We start from the raw sequence: 19715 nt of genomic DNA, 5'->3' as shown, positions 1-19715 counted from the left end.
AATCCATGTGCCCACATTTTTTTTTTAATATGATAATCAATTAGGGTATATAATTTTTCAACTTTTTGATGACAATGTATTAAAAATGAGAAAGCCAGGATGGCATATTCTTTTGGAAGGTTACTGTCCATTCTTTTTTAAACATGGGTTATCTTTGTTTTCTTCCACACTATTTGGACCTTACTATAGGGGCTTGAATTAATTTAAGTCATACTGTTATTTTATTAATACAGTCACATAACTTGTTTAACATTATAAAATTGACTTATCGAAAACCAATTCAAGGTTGATTTTTTAAACAAATTAAAACTCAAAATATACTATATTTTAAAATAAATCTAAAACATTTTTAGGTTTTTTTATTAGGGTATTTTAAGAAATAATTGAAAATATGGGTAGTAGTTGGATAACTTTTGTATTAAATATAAATTAGTCATTTTTTCATTGAGAATAAATTGAGAAAACTGTTTTTCATATTTGAGTTCTCAAATAAAATTTTATTCTTAAAACCTGTTTTTAAAAATGATTTTTAACAAATCTTAAAGACCCTCTTTGACAAATGTTTGGCAACTGTTTTTAAAACAGTTTTAAAAGTTATTCTTTAATATTTTTTAGAATAAATGTCTGATTAAGAATATGAAATGTTTTTAACTTGTTTTTTATATCTTCTAAATATGTTTTAAAAATAATTTTTATATATAATGCTTGAGTTTTAATCATTTTTCATATTTATATAATTATTTTTTTAAATAGCTCTCAAACAATAAGTGAAAATAATTAAAAACAATTAAATGATGTTCTCTAAAAACATCATATTTTCCGTTTTTAAGAATAAAAAATCATTTTTTTATTTTTTAATAGTCAAATGCATTTTTTTGTTTAGAGAATAAAAAATTATTTTCAAAACCAATTATCAAATCGGTCCTAAATTACCTACTACTTTTCTTTTTTTTTTTTTTTTTTCTTCGTACTTTTTTTATGATCAAAGGTAGCCCAATAATAAAAAATGGTCCTATAACAACCTCTACTGCTGCAAGGCTCATGCATGCAGGCATGCACAATTAGTATGGGAACAATTTATAGTGGGAACATGTGGTATGATCCATGCTTCAATAACCCACCTAAACCCATTAACTTTGTATATGTGATGATACCACTATTTGTAGGGCACCATCCCTAGAATTCAAAGAAGCACCATGAACTTCCCTTCAATTATCTATGGGCCCTCCCACCACCCACAAACATCCCCTCATCCCCATGTTTTTGAATACCAAATCTATACATATATATAATTTATACACATCACATCTTATGTGACTTCTCACTTTTCAATGTCCCATTTGCAAAATGATGATTATGCCTCTCAGTGCTTTCTCATGGATCTCTTTTTGGGTTTTCTTTTCTTTTTCCTTTTGTTTTTTATGTTACTTAGAGATGTTTTCCAATTTGGTTTTTTACATTACTGAATTGCAGCCATTGTTGGGCCCCACTGCCCAATATTTCCCACCAAAACCACAAACCTTAAGCAAATTCAAACTTTAAGTCTTGATGATAGGCTTAATGAAAAAAGGTATGTGATTTGTTGGGATTTATGGGAAAAGTCATGCATCCACTAATGGTGGAGCTATGAATTTGATCTAGAAGCCTACCATGTCCTTAGTCTTCACTTCTGATATTCATCCAATAAATTTATTAGATATCTTAACTAATGTTTTTATAATCAAATTGATCATTAAATTCAAAAAATTATCATATCACGATTTAATGATCGAACCAATAATTGAATTACGGTCAAACCAACAACGTAATAAATATATAATTTATATTATATATATATATATATATATATATATATATATATATATATATATAAAATTAAATTTTTTAATAATATTTTAATTAAATTATAAAAGATAAATGTAAATATATTCATATTTTAAATTTTATTAAATAGAAGATGTATAATATTTAAGTTTTAATATATATATTTAAGATAAAATTTATAGTATTTAATTTTATCTCTATGTCTACTTATTTTATTATTTTAAAATTTTAAAAATGATTATATTAATTAATTTATATTATTTTCATAATTATCATTATATAATTATAATAAAGATAAACGTGAATATAAATATTTATATCTTTTTAATGATTTATATAATAAAATTTGAAGAAAAAAAACCATCAATATTATTATTATTATTATTATTATTATTATTATTGTTTTATATATATTATTGTACAAAAATAATATAGAAATTGATACATATCATCTTGGTTGAATAAATTTCAAACCCACATCGAAAGTCACATAGACAAGCTTATTAATGGGCTTGACGTCCAATTGTGGTGGCCCAAGTTGGAAAGAGGTCTGGAGCCCTTAGCCTTTTACCTTGACCTGTTCCTTAAAAATCGGACGGTTCGTCCAAGTTGACAGTCCAACCATCCATTCAAACGGTTTATGACCGGTCCAACCCATTAGCGGTCCAACTCAATGAACCGGACCAGAAAGACGGCCGGTCAATGATCCCCTTTCTCAAAGGCAGGAGTTAAGAAGAAAAATAAAAGAGAGAATAAAAAATAGAGGAAAGAAGTGAATATTAGAAGGAAAAAAAAATAGATGGAGGGTATTTTGGTCAAATGGAATGCGTTTAAAATTTACATTTAGGATATGTTTCAACAAGTATTAAGGAAAGACAAAAATATATTATGAAAAATTATATTTTCATGTTTGGTTTTTTGTGAAAAATATAAAAATAAATAAATAAAATTATAATTAATAAAAAAATTATCCTTTTGGCCCAAATATGTATGAGATTCATAGGAAGGGGGTCTTTTATGTTGGGCTAGGCCCATATCACGTATAGCAGTATAGCCCCATGACGACTAGACAGTCTCATTTATCCCTCAGTTTTGGGCCCATTTGGTGGGAAGCAGTGGGCCCTCTTCTTTGGCTCATTTTATTAGCTAATTTTATCCTTAAAAAAATATATATTTAGATATGAAACAAGAAATAAATCAACCATGTTATAGCGTATTTATATTCCATAAATCATTGAGTAGAATGTTTAAGCTTTGTGTTTTTTTCGTTAACAAAAAATACTAAGAAAAAATGAGAAAAAATTAAAAAGAAATCTAAGGGCTTGTTTGGTAGTTATTTTCGAGAAAAAATTTCTCTTCTTTAAAATAAAAAAATATGTTTGACAACCAAAAATTATTTTTTGTTTTATATATATTAGGTTTGTTGTGGCAGTTGAATTTATTTATTTATTTAAAAATAAAAATGGAAAGAACACTTTATTTTTTAAATTAGTGATGCTATCTAGGACCCATCTTTTGAATTTTTAAATGTTTATTGAACAACCTTAAAATTCAAATATCAAATCATATTACATAGTCTAAAAAATTGTTCAAAATAATATATATATATATATATATATATATATATATATATAATATTTAATTATATTTATAGTATGTTTGACAATTTTTTTACTTAAAGTGTTTTTTAATAAAAGTGTTTTCTCTAAAAATATTTTTAGAATAATTACATGTTTCTTTATAAAACACTACAAGTGATTTTTTAACTCTACAAGTGATTTTTTATTTTTAAAAGTGTTTTCTAAATTTTATAAAACACTTAATTTTTTTTAAAAATATTTTTTAAACTAAAAACGTTTCTTAAAATCACTATTAAACGAACTCTTACTCTAAAGTAAATAATATTCCTAGTGTACATAGAATAATTATAATTCCTTTATAATATCAATTTTTTTTTCTACACATTAGAATTGAAATAATTTTGTGTTTTTATCAAGAAACTTTTATTTTATACACCAAATAATTTTAAAAATAAATAAATAACACAATGGGATTGGGCAAGGCATTGGGTTAAAATTGAATTGGGTTTGGTGAAGGGCTTAAATAATTCAATTATTATAGCTATTTATAGAAAAGATAGTTACTTTATTAACCCATTTTCTAAAAATAATATAAATATTATGGCTAATAAAAATACAACTTCCTATGTAAAGTATATATATTTTAAGATATTATTTTAAATGGGATATGGTATCTTAAAATGATGTATTTAACATTTTGGATTTTATAAGGCATCTTAATGAAATAGAAAATATTTTTGTGGACCCCGTATTTCGGCTCATGCGTTTTCCACTCGATGGTGAACTCGATTTTTATTTTGAAAATGGTTTTATTTATTAGAAAAGGACTTGAAATTGCCACTTATTTTTGTTTTATTTTTAAAGGGTAAACAAAATAAGAAAGAAAACCCTAAGTGTGACTCCTTATTTGGAAAAGGTGGTCTGTAAAAAACCGGATTGGGTTCGGGGGTCAGGTTACTTATCAGGAAGGTGCGGTAAATACCGTAGCACCCCTCTAAGTCCCTAGAAACGGGTCTCTACTAATGAGATGAAGTAATCATGACAATGGATGAGTGAATCAATGAATACCTAGAATAAATCATGCACACGTGAGAATCAAAAAATGCATAGACACTTATTAGAGTGAAAGTGGGTACGTACTTGGGCAAGGAGCCACCATGCGCTATCAAGAGAGAGGGTTAATACACAATTAAGGAATAATCTCATGCATGTCATAAAGCAGAATAAATCAATCACGTATGATAATCAAATCAATCAATCAATCATCAAAATCATGTATGTGAGGCCCCCACCAAAGCCCGTTTTACTTTTACATGAATCAATTCCGTAAATTCCATTATTCAGAATTATAAAATTTGATTCTTGCTTATTTTTAAAACATTTAAAAAATAAGGAAGATGTGGAAAAGAATTGCCGAAGAGAAAATGGCAATTTGTTTCACGGAGAATGGGATTTTGGAACCTAGAAACTCTAAGAATGAAGTTAAAAAAAATTCTGATAGCTTTGAGGGAAAACAGATTTTAGGAAACCAATTTAGAACGGAAAATCACAAAGAAATGGGAAATGTGCCATAATGAGGGGAAGTGACCATGTAGGAGTGGGGCTTGTAGGTATGATAGAGACTGCATTACTGGTGTGTGGGTGCTGTCACTAGATCTTCACTTGCAGAGCCTTGGGTTTCGGGCCATTTCAAGGAGTTTCATTTGTCTCTGAGACGACATATTCCTTCCAGCTTCAATTTTATGACTCAACCGATCCATGAAAGACCTGACAATATTTCGTTCTGATTTTCAACATTTCCATCAAGGCCAACAGATTTATTGATTGATTGTGCACTGCCTTCTTTTAACCAGAAGCCCTAGAAGCAGAATTTGTTCTGATGTCTGGCAACCACTGTACTGATGTCAACTGGTGTCATTCCTCTTTATCGCTTCCATCATTATGTCTTTTCACATTTTCATCGATCCCCTCTAGCTTCCTGCCAAGACGGAGTAAACTGTGCTTCCTTCCTGTTCTAAGCTCATATGACTGCGAGGATTTCTCTGAAAGGCCACTCCCTTCGCTGCCTAGAACCAAACACAATGGTACATCTACTAAAGAAACTACCAGCCCTTGAGAAAGAGGAGACATTGGCTTCCTTTTCTAGTTACTGTCAGGATGGCCAACTATCATCTTCATTTGGAATTCATTTTTGAGGGTTTCTAGATGAATCCAACTACCAGAAACTATAGGGAGCTGAAAAGAGGCTCTCCAGCTAGCTCGAAGGGACTTCTCATTGAATGGATCACAACCTCCACTTAGCAGAAAAGCACCACCCCATCTAAAGGCCATAGCTGATCAAAGCAATGCACCCAGGCTATCTGGGTCCTGGATCCTATCAATTACAAGAATTAGATGAGGAGATTGGAACCACCTCCAATAGTTTGTTTCATTTGTATCATCATTCTCACTGAAGAAACTGGTAGGAATTCTCATCAGCAACCTTACGGGTCATATCAAGGACCTTGTGGATAAGCTTCCTCATACAACTTCGAGGGCATTTCAGGTCAAGAACAGTCAAAGCTGTTAAACATTTAACTGCTGCTCTTCGAACTTTCCAACTGACATCCTCATCATCTATATATTCAATTGCATTCTCATTATCCTCCTCCGCCTGAGGAGCATCACCAAGGGAACGTGCTTCACGGTCACTTCCAAATTGGTCAGTAGGGTCAACACCACTATCCTCTATGAAGTTAAATCATCCACAGTCCTTGGACCCTCGTGATCATCCTCAGAATCTCCTCCTGCAATCATATCCCAAAGCTTCTTCACCTCCAGTGACTCAAACAGATGCGAAACCTCAGTCTGGTCTGTAGGGACTTCTCCCCCTAGTGACACGTGGCACACATTTCTATCAGGATTAGCTCCATCCGGATTTCCCCCAAGAGGACACGTGGCGCGCTTCCCCTATCCGGACTTCCTCAGGGAGAGGCACACGACACTAGCAAACATCACATCTGGACGACCGACATATCCTATCCGAATATGTTTGTCCAGATCGTTGACTAAAAGTAAGCAAGTCTTACTACATCATTCCGACATCCTACCACAGCCCACTATCCGCCGCCTGCAGAGCGAAAGGACAGGGTTGGTGGCAGGTCACCTCCCACGATCCACCGCCTGTAGAGCGAAAGGACAGGAATGATAGCAAGTCACCTCCCACGATCTCTGTCAGCCGCCTACAGGGTGATGATGACCCTGCCACCACCTTGGAGTCATCATGATGAGCCAAAAAGTCCTCCCATCATTAAATAGGGAGGACGAGCTTCTGACACTATATAAAGGAGACCTTCACACAAGGAAGAAGGTAAGCTTGCTATATCTAGTAAAAGGCCAACTGATTAATCTCTCCATCCATGGCTGACAAAACTATCGGAGGGTGTGTCCGGACCCTCGTCCGGGCATCTTTTGCAGGTGATGACTGAACCAGGAATCTATATTGGTTGAGATCGTGCGTCCATCCATTTGGCAACTACGTGGATCACCAGGGACGCGAGGCCTCAACATTGGCGTCGTCTGTGGGAAGTTTCACTGATTCAGTCACCGGCAAAGATGACCACACCTTCTAGAAGCCGCTCGTTTGCTAGGGAAGAGGAAGATAATTCTGAATGGCGTCGAGCCATCGAAAGAAGACAGTTGGCAAGCGAGCAACAACTGCAAGCTCTCCTCCAGGAGACGGTAAGATTAAGAGAAGAAAATATTGTGTTGCGCATACAAGCTTCATCGACGGGACCTCCCCGTCATCAGCATTCAAGAGGCCAGGTAGCAAACTCAAGGCCTGACCCAGAGTCAATATACCCTGGGGCAGTAGGAGCAATCCCTGAAACATGCAACGTTAGGTCACATGAGCCACACACGCCCATGCACCGAGCTCCCCATGAGGAAAGCTCAGACTCTACTCATTTCTCAGCAAAAAGACAACGCGATAAAAAACCCCAGTTGTCAGACCCAATGTGCGCGAGACTAGGCCCACAGGAGCCTGGGAGGCCAAGGCCGCCAGTAGCCACAACCTGGGGAGCGCACCCTAACCCTATGGTCACCCCTACAGTGCATAACGTTCTCCCGCACCGTGACCCTATGGTCACCCCTATGGTGCAGAACGTTCAATCGTACCTAGCGGTACGACAAGCTGGGAGAAACCTCCCAAACGAGCCACCCATTGGCTCCATCAGCAAAAGGTTGGACGACATGCTCTCCATACCTTTCTGCTCTCATATTATTCATTACAAGCCCCCAAGGGGATTCCTCGTGCCTAAATTCTCCGCGTACGATGGGTCCAACGACCCCTTCGACCATATCATGCACTATCGTCAACTCATGACTCTCGATATAGGAAACGACGCGCTGCTATGCAAAGTATTCCCCGCCAACCTACAAGGGCAGACCCTCTCATGGTTTCACCGCCTACCTCCCAACTCTGTTGATAATTTCAGGGACCTGTCGGAAGCCTTCGTGGGACAATACTTGTGCTCCGCTCGACATAAGCAGAACATCAGCACTCTGCAAAACATAAAAATGCAAGATAACGAGTCTTTAAGGGAGTTCGTAAAGCGGTTTGGTCAAGCCGTGCTACAGGTAGAGGCTTACAGCATGGACGCTGTCCTGCAGATCTTTAAGAGAAGCATCTGTCCAGGCACCCCATTTTTCGAATCACTCGCTAAGAAGCCTCCTACGACGATGGACGACTTGTTCCGGCGTGCAAGTAAATATTCAATGCTTGAAGATGACGTGCGAGCAGCCACCCAGCAAGTCTTGGTTGCCGAACAGGCATCCAGAAGGGGTGCGGAAAGAAGTGCCAAACTTTCAAACCGGCCAAGGCCGTCCGATCGAAGACAGGAAGGGCCAAGTCGCCCGAAAATGCCACCCCTCACACCCCTTTCCATATCCTATGAGAAGCTTCTCCCTATGATCCAAGACATGTCCGATTTCAGGTGGCCTAGACCCTTCGGAACGGACCCATCCAAAAGGGATCATAGTAAAAAGTGTGCATTCCATAAGGAGCATGGTCACACAACGGAGGCGTGCAGGTGCCTCCACCATTTGGTCGAAAGGCTCATAAAGGCGGGACATTTAAAGCAATACATCCGCTCAGATGCCAGAGGTGGAGACGCTTCCATAAATCACAACTCTGGAACCCCCAGGACCCCAACCGCCCCCAAAGCCGTTATAAACTATATTAACGGAGGCCCATTCGACGAGGAGTACTCCAAAAAAAAAAGACAGAGGTTGTTGCGAGCAGCATCGGTGCGGGACCGTGTCAACTCCATCCGGCCTGGGATAACTAGGGGGGCCCTCGCCCCATAGATGGGACAATCATTTTCCCACCAGTAGACCCCACACGGATATTATAGTCGTACCACGACGCCCTCATCCTGTCCCTAGAGATGAGAGACTTTGACGTGAGACGCATCCTAGTTGACCCGGGCAGCTCGGCCGATCTTGTACAAGCATCGATCGTTAGCCACATAGGGCACAATCTCACAGGCCTCGAAAATCCTGGGCGAATCTTGTTCGGATTCAACGGGGCGTCAACTACTTCCTTGGGAGATATTGTACTGCCGGTCCAAGCTGGCCCAGTCACTCTCAACGTGCAATTTTCGGTGGTACAAAATTTATCACCCTTCAATGTCATCTTGGAGCGCACATGGTTCCACTACATGAAAGTCATCCCCTCTACGTATCATCAAATGGTAAGCTTCCTTACCAAAGATGGGCAAATCGACCTATACGGCAGCCAGTTAGCCGCTCGCCAATGCTACCAGATAGCACGAGAAGCAGGGACCAGCCAGGAGGATACACCCCTCCCTGAGTCCAGCCATGCACTTGACCAATAGCAATTATTGAGTCCGGCGGACAAAGATCCCCCGGTAGCGGATCCCTTGCAGACGATCCAAATTTCGGAAGAAGGAACTCACTTTACATATATCAGTTCCCTCTTGACACTTGAAGAAACCCGGAACATCCAAGACGCCCTCCGACAAAACCATGACGTCTTCGCATGGGCACATTCTGATATGAAGGGAATTCATCCCTCCATCGTCTCTCATAGACTTAACGTCTTGCCCACAGCAAGACCCGTCTGACAGAGGGTTAGACGTTTTCACCCGGACAGGCAAAAGATCATCCGGGATGAGATTGACAAGTTGTTGGAAGCCGGATTCATCAGAGAAGTGGAGTACTCGGACTGATTGGCAAATGTAGTGGTGGTACCCAAAAAGGAAGGCAAATGGCGGGTGTGCGTCGATTACACCAACCTCAATAATGCATGCCCAAAAGACAGTTTCCTTTTACCACGGATAGATCAAATTGTGGACTCCACTACTGGGCAAGAGATGCTCTCTTTCTTGGACGCCTTCTTCGGATACCACCAAATCCCCATGTCCCCGGCTGACGAAGAAAAGATAGCCTTCATAACGCCACACGGTCTTTATTGCTACAAAGTCATGCCATTCGGACTCAAAAACGCTGGCGCCACTTATCAAAGACTGATGATGAAGATCTTCAAACATCTGGTCGGCCGCATAGTAGATGTATATATTGACGATATCATGGTTAAAAGCAAAACCCGGGAGGAACATGTCCTCCACTTGCAAGAAGTCTTCCACCTCTTAAGGAAGTATGGTATGAAGTTGAATCCTTCTAAATGAGCCTTTGGCGTAAGTGCTGGCAAATTCCTGGGATTTATGGTCAGCCAAAAGGAGATAGAGGTCAGCCCGGACCAAGTCAAGGCAGTCATGGAAACACCACCCCCCAGGAGCAAAAAGGAATTACAGCGCCTCACAGGCAAGCTCGTCGCGCTAGGGCATTTTATAGCCCGCTTCACTGATGAACTACGACCCTTCTTCTTGGCAATACTAAAAGCTGGAGCAAACAGATGGATAGACAACTGTCAAAACGCTTTTGAAAAAATTAAACATTGCCTCATGCAACCGTCCATCCTGAGCAGTCCCCTCCTTGAAGAAAAACTGTATATGTATCTGGCTGTATCGGAGTGGGCAATTAGCGTTGTTCTATTCCGCTGCCCCTCACCCAAGGAGCAGAAACCTATCTACTACGTCAGTAGAGCATTGACGAACGTAGAAACCAAGTATTCAAAGATGGAGCAAACGACCTTAGCTCTTCGAAGTGCCGCCCAGAAGCTCCGCCCTTATTTCCAAGCCCATCCGGTGGTCGTGCTAACTGGCCAGCCTCTTCGCAACATTCTGCACAAACCGGACTTAACCGGAAGAATGCTTCAATGGGCCATAGAGTTGAGTGAATATGGAATCGAGTTCCAACCCAGGTTGTCCATGAAAGGACAAGTGATGGCTGACTTCGTGCTGGAATACTCCCGAAAGCCTATCCAGCACAAGGAACCAAGTGAAAAAGAGTGGTGGACTTTGTGGGTCGATGGAGCCTCCCGGGCATCAGGATCCGGAGTAGGGCTCCTATTGCAGTCCCCAACAGGAGAACATCTGGAGCAATTCATCCGGCTGGGGTTCCCCGCCTCTAACAATGAAGCAGAGTATGAGGCCATCCTATCCAGATTGGACCTCGCCTTGGCTCTATCTGTCTCCAGGCTCGGGGTCTATAGTGATTCCCAACTCGTGGTAAGGCACGTTCAGAAAGAATACGAAGCTAAGGATGCGCGCATGGCGTGATATCTGACTAAAGTAAGGGACATCTTACAACGATTCACCGAATGGACAATCGAAAAAATTAGACGAACTGAAAATGGACGTGCTAACGCCCTGGCAGGCATAGCTGCTTCCCTCCCCATCAAAGAAGCCATATTATTGCCTGTGCATATGCAAACCAATCCTTCCGTCACGGAAGCCTCCACTTGCAATACCATTGAGGCAAGCCAAGCAGACAGCCAAGGTTGGATGGAAGTCATCATAAAGTACCTCCGGGCAGGCATTCTGCCCGAAGAGCCCAAGCAGGCACACAAGATCCCGGTGCAAGCCGCACATTTCACCCTGATCGAGGGGCACTTGTACAAGCGCTCCTTTACAGGTCCCTATCTCAGGTGCCTAAACCACTCAGAGGCCATGTATGTGTTAGCTGAATTGCACGAGGGGGTATGTGAAAACCATTCTAGAGGACGATCTTTGGTGCACAGGGCCTATTCGCAAGGGTATTACTGACCCACGATGAAAAAGGATGCGGCAGCCTACGTAAAAAAATGTGACAAATGTCAAAGGCATGATCCCATACCACATGTGCCATTGGAGACGTTGAATCCAATTTCAGGCCCCTAGCCCTTCGCGCAGTGGGGCATGGACATAGTAGGACCCCTACCAACCGCACCCACCCAGAAGAAATTCCTGCTCGTCGCCACGGATTACTTCAGTAAATGGGTGGAAGCTGAAGCATACGCTAGTATCAAAGACAAAGATGTCACCAAGTTCGTATGGAAAAACATCATCTATCGCTTTGCCATCCCCCAAACCATTATAGCCGACAACGGTCCACAGTTTGATAGCATCACTTTCCGGAATTTCTGTTCGGAACTACACATCCGGAATTCATACTCCACACCACGTTATCCTCAAAGTAATAGGCAAGCAGAGGCCACAAACAAGACCCTAATAACTACCTTAAAGAAGAGGCTCGATCAAGCCAAAAGAAAGTGGGTGGAGGAGCTACCCGGCGTCCTGTGGGCTTATCGAACCACACCCGGACGTCCGACAGGAAACACTCCCTTCGCCCTCGCATAGGGTATGGATGCGATCATTCCTACTGAAATAGGGCTACCCACTATCCGGACCGAGGCAGGAAGACAGGATGATGCAAATGCGGAGTTAGGAAGAAACTTGGACTGGGCAGACGAAGTAAGAGAAACTGCATCCATCCGGATGGCAGACTATCAACAAAGGGCATTCGCTCACTACAATCGCAAGGCAAGGCCCAGAAGTTTCAAAAATGGTACGCTGGTCCTTAGAAAGGTTTTCGAAAATACTGCTGAGATAGAAGCGGGAAAGTTTCAAGCCAACTGGGAAGGCCCCTATATAGTATCTCAGACAAGTAAAAGTGGAGCCTATCATCTACAAAAGCTAGACGGAACCCCATTGCTCCGACCATGGAATGTATCTAATCTAAAGCAGTATTACCAATGAAAGAGAGATAGAAGTGCAATTTGAATAAGTATGTTTTATTAAATACTTGTAAAAATTGTATACAAAGAGTTCTCCGGACTACAAAATATAGGGAGAAGATAGCAGTAAAAATTACAAAAAGAAAAGCTCTCATTGGGAAGGCTTGTCGCGCAGCTTCTCCTCCTTACCTGGGGGAATCGAAGGGATGTCCCGTTTGATACCATGTTTCTTCATACAACAATGGTAGCCGAAGAAGTACATTTCGTCTACCTGCTTCTGATAGTCCGCTTCAAGTTCCTCCATTTCCGCAGCAAACTCAGCCTCTAACTCTTCTTTTTGCACTGATAAACGCAACTGCAAATCTTCTCTTTGCTTTTTCTCAATAGACACCTCTGTCCGGAGTTGCCTCATTTCCCCCCTCAACTGGGCCATCTCGTCCTCCGCCTCAAGCAGGCGGGCGTCTGTAGATTCCTCCCGACTCTTTGCCTCAGCTAGCTCTATCCGGAGAGCCTCGTTGTCATCTCGAGCAGCGGATAAACTGGCTTTGGCCTGTTCCAATCTCAAGCGTAGTTCCTCTTCACTATTTATGCGCTGAGAGACGAAGGCCTTCATATAATCAGCAGTCCGCAGCAGGTCAGAAAAAATATCACGTTGTTGAGCCATGTCGCGAATACCGCTCACCAGCTGTAGAAAAACCCACAAACAAGAAGTGCAAAAATTACAACCCATGAGACAAACACATCAGTATGGCGAGAAAAATCAAGAAGTAAACTATACCGTTTCCGCCGCTTCAAACATTTTTGCTGAAGGCACAGCAACAGCTGAGCCGGATGGAATCCGTTTCAGCATCTCTCCCAACTCCGCATAGTTGAAAGGACTAGCGGAGATGCAAACTGCATCATCAACGGGACTCCCTCCTGACGAGGCATTAGGAAGTGACTCCTCCCCCGGGTCCGAGGCCCCATCATTCTCGGTCGGCTGGGTCTCTCCGGGTGAACCCCCATCTGGGACCACCACAAGGGCTGTTGGGTTCTCTTTTGCCATCTCTGTCTCACTCCCCTCCGGATGATCCTCCTGGACGGACGAGCAGCTGACTTCGATGGCTTCTAGAAAACGATCCTGAAGCCGCCCGATGAGGCCAGACTTTAAGTCAAGGGCCGGACGAGACCTCCTTGTAGCTGGCCCCTTCACCAGTACAAAGGCAAGGGGGCTTGGCTCGCAAGAAGGCAAACCCTGACTTTCTGCCCCCGTTTCTTCCGTTGGGGGCGCTGTAGGAGGCAATGCTTCAGCACAAGAGGCCCCAGCTGCATCCCCGTCAGGATGGGGAGGGCCGGGCTGATTTATTGAAGTCGCTTCCTCAGCCAGAAGAGCCAGTCGTCCAGCCGCTGGCACTGAAGGCCCCGAATGGTTTAGACCCGCGAGACGTCTGGAGCCGCTTGAAACAGAGGGTAAGACGAAGGGGTCTGGCTCTCTTATCATTATTTCCTTTACGAAAGTTGGAGGTGGTATTACAACCTCCCTTAGGGGAGTTGGGAGTTTTATTTCTTTTCCCTTGCTGAGAACCAACTTCTTCTTCTTTTTCGCTGGGGCGCCAACAGGTGGAGAAGACGCGGGATGTTTACCACCAGGAGCCTTCCGCAAAATTCCTTCTTGTCTTTTCCCCTCCCGGTATTTGAGATGGGCTTTGCGTGCCCGAGCGTCTGCCTTTCGCGCCACCGCGTAAAAATAAAGATATTTGAGAACAAAATGCTCCCCAGCCACCACCTTTTTGGGCAGCCGCCTCGGAAGTATGTTGAGCACGTACGGCTGGGGCTCCTAGGTAACAGAGCGGAGATTCTGCGCGGAGAGAAGCGTTTCACAACTTCTCTCGGCCGCCCCAATCTCAAAAAGCCTGTTCAACCGGTCGAACGAGGCTTTCTCCACCCATTCTACCAGCCGTCCCCTTTTTTCCTTGCCTGCACCCAAGAAAGCAAAGCATGTCAGCCACCTAACAATGCTGACCTAACTCGCAACCGCGGAAGGACAGGAAGTAACTTATTCATATCTAAGACCTGCAATGAATGGTTGGGCGCGAACTGCCTGTCTGGATGCATCGACAAACCCGCCCATAGGCCCTTGACCAGCATATGTCCTTTGGCGGCCCCCTTGGTCGAGTCCGGAAGGCTGGTCACCAACTGAAGGGATGGAAGGCAGGCGACAAAACTATGGATATCATTCTTCCTCTTCTTGATGGAGTAGATAAAAAGAACCTCCAATAGTGAGAGGTCCAGATTGAACAACATGCTCAGAATGCTGCACCCCATCAGCACCCGGACCATGTTGGGGTGGATGTAAGCCGGAGGAATCTGGGTAAAGTGCAGAAATTCCTTGAACAGCGACGGGAGGGGGAACCGGAGCCCAGCATTGAATTGCTCCTTGGTAAAAAAGATAGTGTTATCCTCAGTTTTCTCGGTCAATGCGGCCTCTCCGTCCATAAGTTCCACGAACACGCCATTCAGGATGCAGAAACGTTCACGAAACTCCCTCACATTCAACTTATCCACGGATTTCTCAACATGAGCATCTCCGGACGAGCTGGATGAAGTAGCTTCCTTGTTCGCAGACATTTTTTAGGTTGGGGCCGAAATGGAATCTGCATGGAGGAATGCCAACAGTCAAACACAGCAATCCGACCCCACAACCTTAACTCTACCCCAAAGAAGAATCGGTGGCCCACAAAAGGCACAGGGGGGCAACAGAAACCCTAAACACACCCAAAACACGATCAAACCCCCCGAAAAAAGCCCTAGAAACCAATACCAACTCCCAGTCTCAAAGAAACTTGCCCAGCAAGCCAGAAACAACCAACAAAGCAAACACAAACGAGGAAAAGGCAGAGATAGAGAACGTACCGAGTATAAACTGGCGAATGAAGATGAAATCCGCAGTGCAGTCACTGTCACGACACGAGTATTGCCGGCAGAAAACCCTAGAGCTTCACTCGAGAACGAAGATACGCAGAAGGTAGAAGAGAAAGCACTACCAGAAAAAAAAAATATAGAAGGAAAAATGCAAGAGGAAGGCACAGTCTGCTATTTATAGAGAGACAGCCCCTCGGTATCCCAAACGTTCAGCTGCGCCATTATTGAAACGACATGCTGCCTGGGAATATCCAGAGTCGGCGGCTCGTCATAAATGTTCTTCTTCCTCTTCGCTCCCACGCACCACGTGGCCCAATGAGCGGAAAAAGTAAGCCTCAGTTTCAAAAAACAATCATTTTTAATCCGCCCATTTTGCCAGGGCAAAATGGGCAGGTTAAAAGGGGGCATTGTAAGGACCTTTCCCCCTAGTGACACGTGGCACACATTTCTATCCGGATTAGCTCCATCCGGATTTCCCTCAAGAGGACACATGACACGCTTCCCCTATCCGGACTTCCTCAAAGAGAGGCACACGACACTCGCAAACATCACATCCGGATGACCGACATATCCTATCCGGATATGTTTGTCTGGATCGTTGACTAAAAGTAAGCAAGTCTTACTACATCATTCTGGCATCCTGCTACAGCCCACTATCTGCCGCCTGCAGAGCGAAATGACAGGGTTGGTGGCAGGTCACCTCCCACGATCCACCGTCTGCAGAGCGAAAGGACAGGAATGATGGCAAGTCACCTCCCACGATCTCTGTCAGCTGCCTACAGGGTGATGATGGCCCTGCCACCACCTTGGAGTCATCATGACGAGCCAAAAAGTCCTCCCATCATTGAAGAGGGAGGACGAGCTTCTGACACTATATAAAGGAGACCTTCACACAAGGAAGAAGGTAAGCTTGCTATACCTAGTAAAAGGCCAACTGATTAATCTCTCCATCCATGGCTGACAAAACCATCGGAGGGTGTGTCCGGACCCTCGTCCGGGCATCTTTTGCAGGTGACGACTGAACCAGGAATCTATATTGGTTGAGATCGTGCGTCCATCCATTTGGCAACTACGTGGATCACCAGGGACGCGAGGCCTCAACATGGTCCACATCTAGAAGCATGCCTGTCACTTTAACTGCCATCTCATGCTCCAGCTGATCCACGAGAGGGTACAAACTTTCACCCAGCATTGTTCTTTACTACAGCTGCAGCAAGGTGGGCACCATCTGAAAAATCCACATATGCCAATCCTCCTGATTTTCCAGTGAATTTATCATTCAATACTCGAATAGCTGTGACTCCACCAACATCACTGAAGAAATCACGTAGATGTTCATAAATTGTCTCAAGGTCAAGGTTTGATCTAAAAGCTATGCATTGGTCTGAGTACTTGTTTTTTTTTATAGTTGGGGCCTTTCATTTGTCTCTTGTTCATGTCATCTTTAGCTTTGAGCTCTTGCTCTTCATTTGATGCAACTATGTTTTCCAATTCCACTCTTCCTTTTCCATCAACTTTCTTTGGGTTTTGAGCAGAATCTTTCTGCCGCTTGGTTGAAGGTTGTTCATCAGTTCTACTAGAGCTTGACTTTCTCTTCTCACAGGCATTTTTCTCATGGGGATTCTCTATCTGATCTGTTGATGCAACTGCACTTTCTCTCTCATTCTCATAGTATTCCAATATGCTTCTACGGATGCTGCAACTGATACCATGGCCTCTGGAACACGAGTGGAATCCAGCTGGCGATGGACCTAATGGAGGTCTCCCAATGGGTTTACTTTAAGAGCTTCTTGAGGGCCTAAAGGATATTGCAGAACCTGGACTTAGGACGTCATCTGGAGAGATTATCATGATAAAAAGAAACACATGGCAGTTATGCTGGATGAGCTGAAAGTTCCATGGCTTGAGGCTGCAATTAGATGGAAGATTAACCTGACGCAGGTGCATTTTGTACAAGAGCAGAAGGCGACATTTTGCTTAGACGCTAAAAGGTGATGTAGGCTTTGATGGACAATGGGTATGACAGGTGGCGTATCTTAACGTCATTTATTATCTATAGTACGGAGGCTGTAGAGAGAGAAAGAATAGGAGAGTGAGAAGGAAAAAGTTACTGTCGTGTGAGATTGGGTATATGGATTGGTTAGAAAAGACGAAGACGTGAGTAATGAAATGAAGATGTAAATGGGGATGCAAGGATGGGTACAACACTAGTTTAATGAGCAGGTAAAGATAGTGGGTCTAGGGGGGCATATATACGGGTAGAAATGATGTAGACAGATATGGGTGGGGTGTTAAAGTTGAATAGGAATATGAGCAGTGAGCTTAATGGGTATTTGAAGGAGTAAGTGTGGCATGCACGCGTGAATAGTGAACCCATCAATGTTGCACTACCTATTTCATCTCATAACCAATAAATACAACATTCTGGTGCCGCTTCTTGTACCCTTCTCTCTTTCTGCTCTTTTGCTCTCTTCCAAGAGCCTTGTCATGCCTAAACTGATTTGGATAGTCCTTAAGACACTTAGCGAACTCATCGTCATAGAGAAAACTGCTTATATCGACCACCCCAAGGAACAACCAAGCTCAACCATCAAGCTTGAATGAAGGGACATCCTCCATAAACATGTAAAGAAGATAGCCCCAATATAGAGCCACTCCTATACAAGCTACCACCATGTTTTTCTCTCTAAGCACTCCTTATCTTTACTGTATTCTTTTTCAATTTTCAAACGAGCCAATGTTCTCGACTGTGCATACAAACCATGGTGACGTCGACGGAGAAAGAGGGGGAAGTGCGATTGTGGCTGTTGTAGGGACCCCCCAAACACGCACCGCTGTCCGGATCAAATCTATCCATACCCCTAAGAGGACACGTGGCGCGCACCTCTATCCGGATCCCCCAGGGGGGCATACGGCACTCTCAAATATCATACCCGGGCGATGCTCTATCCTATCCGGACTTATTGTCCGGATCATTGACTATAACGAGCAAGCCTTGCTGAGTCATCCTCGACAGCCTGTCATAGCCCACGTTCGGCTGCCTGCAGAGCGAAATGACAGGAGCGATGGCAAGTCACCTCCCACGATCTCTAACAGCCACCTGCAGGGTGATGATGACCCTGCCGCCACCTTGAGGACATCATGACAAGCCAAAAAGTCTTCCCACCATTAAAGAGGGGAGCAGAGCTTCTGACATTATATAAAAGGGCCTTCACACAAGGAAGAAGGTAAGCCTAGGACCCTAAAAAAGCCAATAGTCTGATCTCTTAAGTCATGACTAACAAAACCATCGGAGGGTGTGTCCGGACATCCTGTCCGGACATCTTTTGCAAGATCGACTGAGCTAGAACTCCTTCTTGGTTGATAGCACATGTCCACTTGGCAATAGCAGGGATCCTTGGGACGCGAGGTACCAACAGCTATGGCTGCTTGCTCTTTCTCTGTTGCGTGAAACCCTAACTCTTTTGCCAAAAATGGATCACAGCTACCTTTTTAAAATCGAGAAGGGCCCATTTCCCATCTTCGCTCGGTATTCGGTTTGTGATCATGTGCAAGCTTTCTCTTCGATCTCGTGGCTTCGAATACAGGAGAGGAGAGCGGTGCTTCAAGGATTTATCATTCTTATAAACATTTTGATTATTCACTTCCAGCTTGTTTCGAACACCTCCTAGCAGATTTATGCTCCAAAGCTCCCTTTGTTCCACCAGAGGGAAGTGTCCTAGTCGCAGCAGTTCGAGGACGAAGGGACGGTAGGACATAAAAAGCAACTCTGGAAGAAAAGATGCTGAAGAGCCTCCAAAGCTGTTGGCCTCTTGCAGGGATCCCATGAACAAAGTGAAGTAATAAGGCTTATTGCATCCTTACTTGTAGATGATATCAATACAGAGAGATGAATACTAGGGAACTGTGGGAATTGGTAGTTGATAGTATTAGCAAGTTTAAGTCCCTCGACTCATGAATTCCAAGTTGGACTGCCCATAACAATGCATATTTTGTAAATTTCATTTGCTTTATTCGATCCTGGAAAGAGAGGACGGAGAGTAAACCATTCAGCCATGATGGCATCCACCATGAGTAACAGTCATTAGGAAGCCTCTCTGGCAGACCATTTAGTCCTCCAGATTGGACTTGTCGTTCACATAACCACCACCCAAAGAGGTCTTCGTCAACATGATGTAGAGAACCCAACCAAGCAAGAGCACCAACCCGACAAAATATCTGCCCTGCATGGGATTCAGCACCAGCAACATATACTCGAGACTAAACACTGCCCAAGGCTCTTCAAGAGTGTT

The 19715-nt window shown here is 42.9% G+C and overlaps 1 protein-coding gene across 1 annotated transcript; it reads right to left on the bottom strand.

Annotated features, from left to right (window-relative positions):
* Positions 1-16604: 16604 nt before the first annotated feature.
* On the bottom strand, positions 16605-17395 carry LOC109123390 (uncharacterized). The gene is made up of 3 exons (XM_019222947.1): positions 17356-17395; positions 16886-17174; positions 16605-16737 (listed from the first exon to the last, which is right to left on the bottom strand). Exons 1-3 carry the CDS (start codon positions 17393-17395, stop codon positions 16605-16607), a joined length of 462 nt encoding a protein of 153 aa, XP_019078492.1.
* Between the last annotated feature and the right edge of the window lie 2320 nt (positions 17396-19715).

Source organism: Vitis vinifera, chromosome 11, assembly GCF_030704535.1.
Source record: "Vitis vinifera cultivar Pinot Noir 40024 chromosome 11, ASM3070453v1".
Lineage (NCBI taxonomy): Eukaryota > Viridiplantae > Streptophyta > Magnoliopsida > Vitales > Vitaceae > Vitis > Vitis vinifera.
This window is presented reverse-complemented; position numbering and strand designations above follow the sequence as displayed.

Bases quoted from the DNA above. Each gene is read 5' to 3' on its own strand.
- LOC109123390 (XM_019222947.1), bottom strand. From the start codon at position 17,395: ATGTCGCCTTCTGCTCTTGTACAAAATGCACCTGCGTCAG. The intron at 17,175-17,355 runs GTTAATCTTCCA...GACCTCCATTAG, and splicing joins ACAAAATGCACCTGCGTCAG to GTCCATCGCCAGCTGGATTC. The intron at 16,738-16,885 runs GCAAGAGCTCAA...TGATTTCTTCAG, and splicing joins ATAGTTGCATCAAATGAAGA to TGATGTTGGTGGAGTCACAG.